The sequence below is a fragment of the Platichthys flesus genome, chromosome 9 (genome assembly GCF_949316205.1).
Source record: "Platichthys flesus chromosome 9, fPlaFle2.1, whole genome shotgun sequence".
Taxonomy (NCBI): domain Eukaryota; kingdom Metazoa; phylum Chordata; class Actinopteri; order Pleuronectiformes; family Pleuronectidae; genus Platichthys; species Platichthys flesus.
The window spans coordinates 13,112,005-13,126,200 of record NC_084953.1 but is presented as its reverse complement, the minus strand read 5'-3'; the positions used below and the strand labels follow the sequence as shown (position 1 = coordinate 13,126,200).

The window sequence follows — 14,196 nt, the reverse complement described above, 5'->3', positions numbered from 1 at the left end:
TCAAGATTTTAAATTTATGTCTGTAGCATCAGTAGTTTGCGACCTCAGCAGCTGGATCAGCAGCTGGATTATTTCTTGATCCACTTCCGCTTCGCTGACACACACCGACAGCGGCCGGACAATCCCGTGCAACGATTGGCTGGCGGCCAGAGCTCCTGCTGGCTCTGATTGGCTGCCGCGCGGGGGGCACGTAGCAGGGGGATGTGGAAAAAGAGCGCGAGCACGTAAAACCACGAGAACGTCGCGTGCCGCCTTTGCCGTGACGTGTTTTGACGCGTGTTGTATATAAAGCGCGGAGCCTCCGGGTGCCAGGGAACGAGCAGCAGGAGAAGCGGGACTAGAACCGGACACTCAGCTCACTCGCTGCAGAGACGGACCCGGGACCAGTTCGATCCTCCATCTCTCTCTACGTGTCGTTTGTAAACAGCCTCTTCAGCTCCCGTAGAACTGGACGAGCCGGAAGCGACGAAGAAAATGAAGTACATCATTGGAATTGGCGGGTAAGTCTGTTTTCTTTATGTTTAAATCTAACAGATGAGTATTGGCTTATGTTTTGAATGTTTGAAAACATGCGTAACTAACTGAAACACCACAATGTCACAGCTACACCTACAACTTTAATACACTATTCCGTGTAGTGATGGAGTCTGACGTCTGGTGCCTTCTTCTCAAAGCAAACTAGTGTTTAAAGTAAAAGTTATTAAATGTACATAGTTTAGCTCCTCTCTTGTTATCGGCGGTTAAAACTCTGTCCACGGTCGTTATCGGCTGCCCGCCAGAAAACGTGGGAGCCGGGCGGTGACACCGGGTTTGGCCGCTGTTGTCACAAATCGAGCGGGACTTTTGAAAATTCGCCGCCGAGTTCCCGGTTGGAAAAGTGGAGGGAGAGTTCAGATCAGTGGAGAGTCCCCAGACAAAGACAGGTGCACATGAGCATCTATAAGTCAGCTGTAAATCATGATCTCACACGGTTATTGTATTTGGTATTTAACACTGATGTGAACAGCGATGTTTTTTTTATTATTCAACTCCGCATGTCGTTTTTAAAATGCTGCTGTTCACCACAGTGGGTCCTTACATGGTTACTGAACTTGGTGTTAATAATGATTATGTTGTTAAACCCTTTTTACCACATGTACTAAAATAACTAATACTAATTTAATACCAACAGTCGCATTTTCTGGTGCACAGATGCTTTTATTTGTACTCCATCATTTAATTTAAAAACTAATGTTGGCCTGGTTGTAAATCAGCGTGTTATCACTTTTTTTCATTTTCCCACAACAGTAATGTGCCTTTTTTATTGAGCTCCATATGTCTATTAAAATGTTGCTGCTGATCACAATCTATTTAAATTCAGCCCTTGTTTACTTGACTTGTTGTTCACATTATACAACAAAAATTGCTTGCGATATAAACAAGACACATTTTTCATTTTTCCGTTGAAAAGATAGCACAGATGCTTGTTTACAAATTAACTGTTGCAGGAAGTTATTCATCTTTTTGTGTCGCTTCTTGCTTTTCTGCTTTCAGAGTCACTAACGGTGGCAAAACCACCCTGACCAACAAGCTGATCAAGACTTTGCCCAACTGCTGTGTTGTGCACCAGGATGACTTTTTCAAGGTGAGTTTTAGCAGATGGACATTTCATAGAATTTGTCTCTCTCTGATGAACATTGCATGTGAGTGCTCCCACGAATGTAATCGTTCTCTGCTAGATATGAGAATGGCCTTGATGTCTATGCAGATTAGTCTTTCACCTGCTTTTCTTTCCTGTATCCCCTTTTTAATTTTCTTAGTAGTTTCAGATTTTAACATCTGCAATCTATTTTATTTTACATTTCCTTGTTTCTTATTTTAATCCAGCAGTGCACTTAGCAATAGCTTGCTTTACTTAGTCCATTCCCAAAATAGTGTGCCTTTTCCACATTTATGTGTGTGTGTCCTCTTTGTCCTAACTCTTGCATGTGAGTGTGGACTGCAAGTGTTCAGAGCTGTGAGGTTGCCGCAGTGTTTTACTGGTGACTGTTATTTCAGAAACCTGATCAGATAGAAGTCGGGAAGGATGGCTTTAGACAATGGGATGGTAAGACGTCACTGAAGACTGCCAGTGTCTCATTGTTGACCTTACATTCACATACCATGTACTTCAGCAATATTACATACACATATAGCCCTTAAAATGCACAACATGAAGTTGAAAACAACCTCCAGAGACAACAAACAAACACATTCCCAATATTTTACAGCCTTTATTTGACTCTGTTCTAATCTTCCCTTGCTTCGCTCTCTACCAATCTTCCTCTACAGTCATCACAGCAATGGATATGGAGGCCATGACCAACACAGTGAAAGGATGGATAGAGAACCCTGTGAAGTTCGCCCGCTCTCATGGTGTCACGCTGTATTCCCCCTCAGTTGTGGCGGACCCAGACGACCAGATCCACATCCTGATCGTGGAGGGCTTCCTGCTCTACAACTACCTGTAAGTTCATACATATATTTTATTCTTAACATTGACTCGGTTCAACTTTAAGAACTCCTAACTTGTCGATATAGTTTGTACAAAGACATGAAAGCTTAATTCCTAAGGCACCCACTTGAATAATTGTGGTCTGTAGCTCCACGTAAGCATAGTTCATACGTGTGGTCTATTTATAGATTAATACGTTGTCTCACGTTAACACATTGACAGCAGCATTGTCTGTGGTGGGGAACAGGGCGTCTTGTTCTCAAAAAATTCTGAGAAATTCATGACAACAAACACTCTGCCGTGTTATTTCTGTCGAGTCACATGATTAGTTTCCTACCACCAGCACATGTACATAGACCCCTGCATGTAGAGTCGGGGCGGGCTCTGCAGTCGGAGATAAGGTGTTCAGCAGAAAGAGGCTCTCAGAGTTGTCGTTAAGAGTTGGGGCCGGGTGGTTGATACCGTGTGCTGGAAACTGAAAGTGGAGCACGCTGCAGAGATGTAGATAAGAAACAGTCAAAACTGTTTTATGGCTTTATACTCCTTTTACTCTAGTTTATTTGAAAGTCACTCATGACATGGTTCTTCTCCCCTCTAGGCCCCTGCTGGATGTTTTCAACAAGTGCTATTACATCTCAGTTCCCTATGAGGAGAGCAAAAGAAGGAGGAGGTGAGATCATTCCCGAAATGTTTGGTTATATTATATCACGCATGTTCTTATGTTCAATGAATTTTTTTCCTGAGAAGTTATTAACCTGCATCTTACTTTTTGTTTTTAGTACCAGGCAGTACACTGTCCCCGACCCTCCCGGCCTGTTTGATGGCCACGTCTGGCCCATGTACCTGAAGCACAGGAAAGAGATGGAGGACAACTGCTGGAATATTGGTATGTTACAGCTGTGTTGATTTGTCCAATGTGTATTCTTCTTATTATTATTTTTAAAGTTAATTGCTCATATTTTCTTTGTGAAATTCAGTGTAATCTGTTTGTTTAGAAGTTCCCGACAGTTTTCTTTTTTTTTCTCATCTGATGCCTTCCTGTCTGTTACAGAGTACCTGGATGGTGTGAAAACCAAGGAGGAGATCTACAACCAGGTGTATGAAGACATTCAGAACAACCTGCTCAATCGTTTATAGGTAAGAAACCAACCACTGTTGGTGTTAGTAGTATTGTAGAATCATATAGTTAAGTGAGAGAAAATTTAAATAAAGAAATCCCTGATGGAACCCTGTTTGTATAGATTACACATGCACAACCTGGTCTGACCCCATGTTCTCTTCTTTCTTGCAGCAGGAAGACTCCTCTCCATCCCTGTACAGAATTTGTAAATAGTCCTGAGGGCCTGAGGGTTCTTTTTTTAAGATGTTTTTTTTAATCTAATTTTATTATTTGTGTATATATAGCAGACCAATGTTAACTTATCATTGTCTTTTTATCATCTTCAGATAATCAATTTTTGTTTTTCCTGGAAACATGATTCTACTGATCCTCTTTTACTGTTATCTGTAAGCACTGATTTGTACTGGACCATATGCTCGCCCATTGCATTCTCCTACAAATAAATGTATTTGTTGCTGTTTGCTGATACAGAAAATCAAGCATTTGTGTTTTCTTTAATTACCCATATAAATGTATTCGCAGCGGACATGGAGCTTGTGTTCAGTTTCATTATCTCTCGTGAGGGCAACTTTATCTGACTTTATTAAGACAGCTCAGTCTTACCTAGAAGAGAATTTGAGTCATGAATGAATTGATGCCATTTTACAACCAGTCAACATATCACATTGTACATTTGCAAATTCTTAACTGTATAATTTACTACACATCAATCATTCAAATGAATAACATTAAGAGTTCTTTGAGGAAGTACTCCATATCACTTGAATGTCAGGGGGGTGGGGGTGGTGAGTCAATCACAGTTGACATAGGGTGAGAGGCAGTGAAAACGTTTTGATGGGTTAGCATATCTCTGGAGACCAACAACGATTCAGTCAATTTGAATTCTCAAGTGAACCTAACCCAATCTGGATGTGTTTGGATTGTTGCGAGAAACATTCAGATTCCACATGAAGACCCTGGACCTGTCAGACCTGTGAACGGTGGCTGTGAATTCCCAACCTGTTTAATTAGACTCAAAGAGTCGAGGAACACTTATTGGAACCATTTCTCATTACATTACATGTCATTTGGCTGACGCTTTTGTCCAAATGGTACACTCAACATTTATGAGGGGCCATTTAGGGGTTCAGTATCTTGCCAAGGACACTTCGGCATGCAGATGGGTGAGAGTGGGGTTTGAACCGGCAACCTTGTTGGAGAGCCACCACTCTAACCACTAGGCCACACCGCCCCTATTAACTATTTAATGAAAATGTTTAAAGAGGGTAGCGAGAGCTTGTTTATTCAGGGGTTTCAGATTAGAAGAAAGTGGGTCCTTTCCCTCTGGACCTACCACACACGATTTAAATCTAGTTAAGCTTAAATTCCTCTGAATTAGAGAATCTAAACAACCCGCATGAACTACTTCCACGTTCGGCCAATTTCCCCTTGTATCTTTTTTAGAGACTGGAACGACTGAGAACCCCTGTATCTGTTCTGGGAGGGGGTTTCATCTCTGAAATAGCTGCCTTCACTCGAGTCAATGAGTAGGTATCAGACTAACCACAAGGTTTAGGCTATTAGAGCTGGAATTTGATTTCTGGAGGCCCAGCGTACGTGCTGACATCACCCAATGTTCCCCACACGTATAAATAGGCCAGAATAATTTCTCATTTCCCCCTGAGGGAATACCTCGTCTTGACACGTGGTAGACAGTGTGAACTTCAACTAATCATACCGCAGCTAAATATGGAAAAGGGTCAGGTAGGGGCAGTGTATTTTAAGGGTCTTCATTTCCAACGTGAATGGAAGTCAAGACATATTTTAATTAGTAAAACAAAGCCGCGTCTATATGTCAAAGTCATGTGTATTTGTATAGATGTTGGGACTCTCTCACATGTGATTGGATCATTTTGAGTCCCAGTACAGGAAACATGAGGTTACAAATTGTTCAACAAGAGGAGGTTTCGTTTTAGAATTTTTTTTTGAGAATTTAAGCATGATCCAAGGTTATTCTTTCAATTGGAGCGTGGGTAAAAGCCTCTCTCTCCCCTATTCTGACACCTTTTATAGTAACGACCAGTATTTTGGTTCGACGTGCCATCAGCAGTGGGTACATGTAATCTATCATGTGCGTGTCATGTGGAAATAGGGTTGACGAGGTGATCGCTGTGACGCTCTAACAGATGGACGTAGACTGAACCACACCGGCCTGGACTGCCGGTGCTAAAAATGACAGCAGCATGTGTGAGGTCAGTGAAACCACACACACGCAGGCAGGCCCTCACTCAGGTGGATGTGTTCAACAATGACAAACACAAACCAGGATTCTGATGCGCCCAATTCATCACCTCACGCAGAGAGTGAAGCAGTGGCTTTATTATTGCCCTCTGCTCTACAGCTCAGGAGGAACCTTTGAGAAAACAAATCCAGTCTAGACGTTTCCCTGGACAAACCTGACCTCATTACCCACTGAAGCAAATCCATTGTGGCCGAGGGTAAATCTGGAGTCAGGTGATCTTCCTATGGATGTGGGTTGTTTTATGATGTTAGTACTGAGCCGATCCTTTGGTCACACATACAGAACACAACGCAGCGCAGGTGCATGTGTGAAGAGTCACCCCATTCTTGTTTTTATGGCTGTTGAATCCCATTCATATCATTCATCACATTGTCACAACGAGGACACAATGTGCACAAGGTGTATCAGTACTGTACTTAAACCTAAAAAAACACTTTCCATACGCCCGCAGAGGTTGTCCCGCAGACGAGGTGGAAAGTTGTTGCTGTTTCCAAGGCCAAAAATAAACCCCAAATTTGATGTGGGTTTAAAATAAGTCATTTTAAATACACACTAATAAAAAAACGAATGAGTACATTGCATACTTTGAAAAACAAACAAAAAGTACATTTAAAAGTAATGTACAGTTACTGAATACAGATTATTGTACATTTCTTTGAACACTTCCTGTTTATGTAACTTAATACTTGTAGTCTACTGTGTTTCAGAGGCAAATGTACTTAACTATATTGACCTAGTAGCTATAACTAGAAGGTACTGTGCAGAATGGGCTTTATAATGAAGCAATAGGAGACAACGTGAGTCCAAACGATAAGGATTGTTTGTCTGGACTCTTTCTGTCGGAGTGATAAATGATTCTCCACTTCTCAACCCCTCAAAGCGGCATTCACTCACTTCATACAGCACCTTTAGACACTCCTGTCACACAGATAGCACAATCTGAGGCTCAGCATCTTGCCCGAGGGCACTTCAGACTGCAGACTGAATGTACCAGGGATCGAACCACCGACCCTCTATTTTCTGCTCAGCCCTCTTTATCTTCCGAGTCGCAGCCGCCCTTGGAAGACGTACTAGGACGGATTACAAAATATTTTTGAAACAGATTTTTTTTTGTGAAAACATGTCAGGCACAAATCATCATTATATCCTGCATGTGTAATAACATGTTGGTGTTTATGATATAGGCCATGTTATTGAATCATTTTCTATAATGCAGCAAAGTTTAACTTCTTTATGGTGCAACATCTAGAGTAATGCATCTTATGGGACAGGTTGATCATGTGTTTTAGTTACTATAACTGTTATATCAATGTAGTGGAGAAAAACAAAACTATAACCCCCTCTCAGAAGAACCACAGTAGCATAAAAACACTCCAGTTAAAGTTAGTACTTGCGTATTTCACTAAATCTACTCTGTAAGCCTAGGGACAGTCAGTTAAGTAATACTGAGCAGGGGTTAAGAGTTTAGTGCCTTGCTCAAGAGACCTCTCTTTAGATCCAAACATATATTTTAATGGAAACTATCCAGCCATTGTTCAGTGAAGGTGTCAGATACTTCATGTGGGGCGTGGGGTGCTTGGAGAGGTGGAGGTTTGAATGGCCTGCACCTTGTGATTGTGTGCCTCCACTCACATACACACTCTCACACACACACACACACACACACACTAGCCTACTCATGTTTCTCACACTCACTCATGAGTTTAGGCTCACTCATTGCTGAAAGGCCCTGAGTGCCCACCAGTGTGTGTGGGTATATTTGGAGGGCATCTGTGCTTGTGGCGTTGGTGCAGGAGCGGACACAGGAAGCTTCGTACAGTACGACCTCCTCTAATCCTCAGGGTGCTGGCTGGCCTCGTGCATTCAGGGGCCTGCTGCCACGCACCTGGCTACCAGTGTGTCGACACGTAGCTGCAGCCACAGATGGAGTGGCAGCAGGGGCATGGGAGGACCTCTCACCTACTTAGGGCAGTCAACAGCCTTTTCATTACCAGTATAAACAGACAGCTACATGCAGGCCTGAACTACCTGAACCTGGTGTCTCTAGTTTTCTTTGCGTTACTGTTCAGGTGTCACGAAGGGTTTCTTCAGGTGTGGAAAGTGCTGCAGATTAGATGAGACAATCCAAGAGTGTCTTCTAGATGTTGTTTCGGGCCAACGTGGTTTTCCCCATTTCTCAGCCTTTGACCAAGAAAAGAAACAGGCTCCCCTCTGTTTTGAATTGAATATAAATTTATCAGCATTCCCTGTCTCTCAGGGCCACGAGGCTCTGAACGACCTGCCCAAGGAGTTCATGTCATGTCAGCTGAGCCAGTGTCTCTCAATTTCCCTATTTGCCTCTTCACATACCATTTTGGTTTTGATGTAACAAATAGATTTTTGGCTGTTTAAAACCGATGTGTTTGATGAGTGTCTATTGACATTGTAAATCACTTTGTAATGTGGGTTTAAAATAGTGCTCTATTGATTAAGTTGTATTGTTAGTGTAATCGTTATTATTATTTTGTAATGATCCCTCCTGTAAATGGATGATGAAAAGTTTACCACAGAAAAGTCTGTGAGATACAAAGACCTTCATATTACACATAAACACACTACATGTTGAAGACTGGTTTAGAGTTATGGTCTGTAACATAACAATGTCCGGAACTTTAAAAAGGCTGTAAAACTTGACCTAACTTTAAAATGTTCTCTGATATGACGTGCAGACATCACTGGGGAGATAAGACAAATCTGTTTTGGTTATGTCTTATATAACAAACATTAAAGAATGATCATGTGTTTATAAAGTATAATAAGTTCAGAGTAGGATTCATGAACATACATTTGCTTTATCAACAGCCAGATTTTGATCTTGGAGCAGAACCTACTACAATAAGAGGTAACAGAAACAGAAAGGGATTATCATCTTGTCTTTCTTTTCATTCATGTTGAAAACTGAAAAGGGCCGTGACGTGTGACCCCTGCTGAAGTCACGAGACTAAAACAGTTGAAGTTGAAGACAGTCTGTGAGGATACACTGCCATCGTGTGGTGGAGAGGGGGAACAGGTCCTCAGTGGGCAGACTGAATCCAGTCCTGTCACTTCACACTCTCAACACCATCCAGCACCGTCATATTAACAATATAAACTCATGTATCTCCATCTAACGTCAGTCTCAGGACTTTGGGTCCCGGACGGTTCAATACACGTTTAATCCATATGAAATCTAAAGGGCTCCACTGCCACCTCCACCTACATAGATCTGTTTCCTCTTTTAAACTGTGACTACAATGCAGTTAAGGACACATACATGTTTGAATGAAACTCTTGTTAATGGAGGACCCCACTGTCTGTGTTTCAATTTTCAGAAGATTTTAATGAAGAAATGTTGAGATACTTAAAAGGAAAGTTTTCATTCTGTTACTAATACTACAATGAAAATGTATCTAAACTTGCTTTTAATTTGCTCAAATATACAACAATAAAATCTTCTGAAACTTGACATACAGACAGGGGGGGGGGGGGTCACCATGAACAAGGTTGAGGTGAAACATCTGTATCATCTTTAAATGGTTTTCTTAAAAATGTTTTTAACATGATCGTTTTGAGTGCCATAATCATAATGAAGAAGTTGCACAATTTTGCCTTTAATTTTCATACAAAATAAAGATATATTATATTCCCTTAATTTATTATAAATATTTGTGTGGAAATCAAACCAACCTTCAATAATAAGTTTCATTAAACCTTCTGTAAGTAGCCAAGGACCAGTACCGTAAGACCATGAGTAGACAAGAATGGACGCATCAATTTTCAAAGTGCGGCTGGCACGACCGAGTTTTCACAAACCACGGACCACATGACCAAAGTACCTCACTACTTATGACACACTCAAATGTTCTTGGTTAATGTCTCGTCAGATAGAGACACAGTCGCACCGAGCCATGGAGAAGCTTGTGTTGGTCTTCCTCCTTTATTTTCTGGTGTGTTTGGGCACAGCTCAGCAACATTTACGCGCAGGTGTGGGACCGTGGAGACACCGGATTCAGTGGGAGAACAACGGTCAGATGCACAGTCTGCTGAGCACCGGGACCCAGTACCGCTCCCCGGCACAGACCAGAAGACGCACTCAGCTTTTACTAACGACTAAGAACAGTTTCAACAGAGTGAACCTTCCTTTAGCGCCCAGTCGACCCACCAGAACCAGAGCCGGACTCCCAGGGAACGCAGTCTGGGTTCACCCACTCCAAAACGACCTCGGTCCCGTGGATGCATCTGTTCTTGGTGCTGATGCTGGACAGTATTTACTCGCCTCGGGTCGACCAGGGTCACCCGGGCGGTCTCCACTGAGAATGACCCCTGCCGGAGAGGCTGTGCCTTTGGGATACCGACCACACCAGAGTCCGTCGAATAGCACCGCTGCCGCCACCCAGGAGTTCTCTGGCAGCGGGGTCCCGCGAGGTGGTCGGAGTGCAACAGGAGCTGAAGCTGGTTCACAACAGGTCCCCGCGTCGCCGATGAGATCACAGGACTTTACGCACAACCCAGGTGACCCGATACGACCCGAGAGCTCTGCCCGGTCACCTGCCACATCTGGATCGGTCTCCATGGCTGAGGATGGCGGCAATGCGCATCGCATCCTTCAGCAAACCAGTGCGGTTGATGCGCCCGTTGCGCACAGTGCCCCCTCACAGACCAGACTCACACCGGAGTCAAACATAGTTCCCACTGCGCCGTCCGGCAACTCTGTAGAAATACACTTTGGTCCCAGGCCGGATCCAGCACGGACTACAAGTGACCCAAGAGATCCGCACAGCATCCATCACAGGAACTCGGTGTTCTACAACGTTTACCCACCAGACCGCAGGAACAGGATCACTGCGCGCCCTCCGCCAGGAACCGGCTATGGCACCAGGTTCTTCCACAATGGTGAGGCAGATCCATGAGATACAGAGACCACCGTGTGTGCAAGCAGTTGGCCAAATACAGGGTTTGAAGTGTTTATTATTTAAAGTGAAACTGATAATGTTCCTGAATCTTAACTAATAGCCCCCAAAAACTTAAGTCCGATTTATCATCAAGTCCAAGTCATTTTGGTGAAGCACAGTTCAGAGCTCTGCTGAGGCTTACTTTGACATTTACTTTTTAATTCCCTCCCTTTATGCACTTTTTAGGGCATTTTTATAATAGTCAGAGTTAATGTCTCTCAAAATAAAAATAAAGTCTCCAGTATGAAAAATCTCTAAGTGAAGTTAAAATGAGATGATAAAAGTTATTTGTAATTAATCTGCATTAATGGAGAAATTATGTTTTTATGTTTTGACAGTGTAAAGAACAGTAGACTTCTCTCGTCAATATTTAGGTATTCACGTATATGATTCTCACCATATAAAATATAATTACTTGTTTAACATGATTCCCTTGTTTCAGTGACAGCCTGAATAATGTGATGGTTTTTATCAGTTAAAATGTTAACTATTCTCCTTATTGCATGTACAGGTATATCTCTGTTGATTATTCCCCTTCATTATGTGTAAACTCTCTATTCAATGCTAAACGAGTCACTGACTCTATCTGGGTCCTGATACATATGCATGATTTTGAGTTTGATTTTATTTCTGCAGGTCTTCCCGACTTGGTTCCTGATCCTTATTACATCCAGGCTGCCTCTTACATCCAGAGAGTGCAGATGTATGCACTCCGCTGTGCTGCTGAAGAGAACTGTCTGTCCAGGTACTCCTCTTTATTTGACAGTATCAGTCTGTCAGTCAAGTGAAACCATTTAATTATATGATCTGTTATTTATCAATGTTTCTATAAGTAATGTTTAATGACTCCTAAATTGCAAAGGAAAGTCTGAAATAGTGAAATTCAGCAGCCGAACGATATTTTTACTGATTCAAATCAATGGGTTTCACGTGTATGAATAAAAGCACGACAGCCACTCAGTATTCCTTTGAGGTTCGTTGCCACATCAGGATGTGCGTCGGCCTCTGTCCTGTTTGGAAGTTACAGCTGAATGACAGAGCGGCTGGACACAAACCTGGCAGCCGCCCGAGCTTCTCTCCTCTGATCTGAGCCGCCACTCTGCCAAGTAAAACAAGCTCTGAAGTGAGAGTCAAAGGATTCCTGAGGTGAACACAAGAACTACTGAGGCAAGACCAGAAACCACCTCTTCCACTGTGGCGGTGGATCTACGTTTGTGTTACGGTCTGTGGTGGACGAGACAAGGTTCACTGTGCAGTGAAGTGAGGTTTGCACTGATGGATAATGTGATGTAAAGATGCCATTGGCAAGAAACACAAGCGGCGGGTCACTCAATGGTTTAGGTTTCCTAAGATCTGTCCTCGTTAGTCTCCTGCTTCATTTTCCCTCAGGTCCGCGTATCATCCGAGTGTGAGCGACCTCGACTACAGGGTCCTGCTGAGGTTCCCACAGCGCGTGAAGAACCAAGGAACAGCTGACTTCCTCCCAGTGAAGCCCAGACATGACTGGGAGTGGCACAGCTGTCACCAGTGAGTTCAATTGGGAGATACATCTCTAAAGTATATATTTGAGGAACTTTGAGGCTCTATTGGCTATTTGATCATATAGGTAATTAGGTGACTGTCCAAGACCAGGACACATTTGCATCACTCATGTGGATCTTTCTCTCCCTGCAGACATTACCATAGCATGGAGGCCTTTAGTAACTATGACCTGCTGGACGTCTCCACCGGACAGAAGGTGGCTGAGGGACACAAGGCCAGCTTCTGTCTGGAGGACACGTCATGTGACCGGGGAGTACGTCGGCGCTTTGCCTGCACCGCTCACACACAGGTTGGTCGGCACGGTCTATGGTTTCTTCAGTTTTCCATCAATCGTCCAGTCGACATTTTCATTATTTCTCACTTGTTGGGTTGTTTCCTGTGTTTTAATGTAAGATGATTGAAAAGGATGATATTTAGAAATACACACACATTTTTCCCTTAAGCAAAAAGAAGGTGATTGATGTGAGTCTGCGTTTGTCTCAGGGGCTCGGTCCTGGTTGCTATGATACGTACCACGCAAACATCGACTGCCAGTGGATCGACATCACTGATGTGCCGCCAGGAAACTACATACTCAAGGTGAGGGGGGGGGGGGCGTAGATCTGCGGTCAGATGTCCAGTGTGTTTTCTGTCGACTGGGATCAAATATCTACATTTCATATCTCGTTGTGTTGTTTTCAGGTGACAGTGAATCCCTCCCAGCTCGTCCAGGAGTCGGACTTCTCCAACAACGAGGTTCTCTGTGACATCAGATACACAGGAGGCTACGTCCAGGCCAGGAACTGCAGGATCACAGTGTAAGTAAGAGACTGACAGAGTTCTCCCTTCTGAATCAGAAACACAAGCTGATCACTGGTGTCTGTTGTTTGTTTTGACAGGAGCTGACCTGACTGAAGACGACAACTTCACCACAGAAATATGTAGTATATATATATATATAAGTGTTTAGTGTTATCATAATTCTCTCTGTTTGTATATATGACATGATATATTGAAGCGTCAGACAAGCTGGAGTGATGCTATCGTTTTTGTTGAATTAAAGATTTTCAACTGGTATTTGCTCAATTTACTCAAAAATGAAACAAAAAACAAAAACAGTCTTAAAGATCCTCCTCTGAAATTGAAAAGCCTTTTGTTTTATTTGACAATGTATATGTATGGTGGACAATGTATGTTACAATACCGAAAAAGCAAATACTCTATTATAAGAATTTAAAGCAATAATTCTGTGTACATTTTTCCAGCAGTGTCGCTGAAAATGTTTAGTTTGAAGGTTTTTGAATGGTTGAAAGGTTGTCTGCATTTTTATTATATTTTTATTAAAGATTGTTTTTTTGGGAAACAAAAGTACTATTGAAGACTATTTTTCCCGTCGGATTCCAATGATCGATAGGTTTAAAGCTTATTATATTAATACAATTAAAATGATAATAAATGGCATTCAGTTCAGTTCAATTTTCAGAGCCAAATCATAACCTAATAAGGTCAAGACCTTACATTTATAGAGCAACCCACCAGTTCCCACAATGAGTCAGCACTTTGGCGATTTGTGCCGACTTGTGCCAGAGTTGCGCCTCAACAGAAAGTAAAAGATATAATAATAAAGAAAAAGGAAAATAATAGTGTGAGTGTGACACCAGTGGAGGATCTAGGATTCTGAATTAAGGGTCATAAAGGGGTCACAATTAACACAGAGGGACCCAATAAACTTTATGTCCAATATCCATGCACAATTTCCTTTTCTCTATACCATTGAGCAAAACCACACATCATTAAATATATTTGGGAAAATGTTCATATTGTTTGGGAG

The 14,196-nt window shown here is 42.5% G+C and overlaps 2 protein-coding genes across 2 annotated transcripts; both read left to right on the top strand.

The window, feature by feature from the left end:
• The first annotated feature begins 296 nt into the window (after nt 1-296).
• Nucleotides 297-4,072, top strand: mibp (muscle-specific beta 1 integrin binding protein). Its single transcript, XM_062396175.1, has 8 exons — nt 297-500; nt 1,534-1,624; nt 2,038-2,086; nt 2,311-2,485; nt 3,072-3,143; nt 3,253-3,359; nt 3,525-3,610; nt 3,765-4,072. The coding sequence occupies exons 1-7, from the start codon at nt 475-477 to the stop codon at nt 3,608-3,610; spliced, it is 606 nt and encodes a 201-aa protein (XP_062252159.1). The 5' UTR covers nt 297-474; the 3' UTR covers nt 3,765-4,072.
• A 5,680-nt stretch (nt 4,073-9,752) lies between these two features.
• loxl5a (lysyl oxidase-like 5a) lies at nt 9,753-13,709 on the top strand. The gene is made up of 7 exons (XM_062395713.1): nt 9,753-10,785; nt 11,481-11,589; nt 12,234-12,371; nt 12,519-12,675; nt 12,870-12,965; nt 13,068-13,183; nt 13,265-13,709. The coding sequence occupies exons 1-7, from the start codon at nt 9,765-9,767 to the stop codon at nt 13,269-13,271; spliced, it is 1,644 nt and encodes a 547-aa protein (XP_062251697.1). The 5' UTR covers nt 9,753-9,764; the 3' UTR covers nt 13,272-13,709.
• The last annotated feature ends 487 nt before the right edge of the window (nt 13,710-14,196 follow it).

Excerpts from the sequence above, each read along its gene's own strand:
- mibp (XM_062396175.1), top strand. The coding sequence starts at position 475 with ATGAAGTACATCATTGGAATTGGCGG. Across the intron at positions 1,625-2,037 it reads ACCAGGATGACTTTTTCAAG|AAACCTGATCAGATAGAAGT; the intron begins GTGAGTTTTAGC and ends CTGTTATTTCAG. Across the intron at positions 3,144-3,252 it reads GAGAGCAAAAGAAGGAGGAG|TACCAGGCAGTACACTGTCC; the intron begins GTGAGATCATTC and ends TTTTGTTTTTAG.
- loxl5a (XM_062395713.1), top strand. The coding sequence starts at position 9,765 with ATGTCTCGTCAGATAGAGACACAGTCGCACCGAGCCATGGAGAAGCTT. Across the intron at positions 12,372-12,518 it reads GAGTGGCACAGCTGTCACCA|ACATTACCATAGCATGGAGG; the intron begins GTGAGTTCAATT and ends CTCTCCCTGCAG. Across the intron at positions 12,966-13,067 it reads CAGGAAACTACATACTCAAG|GTGACAGTGAATCCCTCCCA; the intron begins GTGAGGGGGGGG and ends TGTTGTTTTCAG.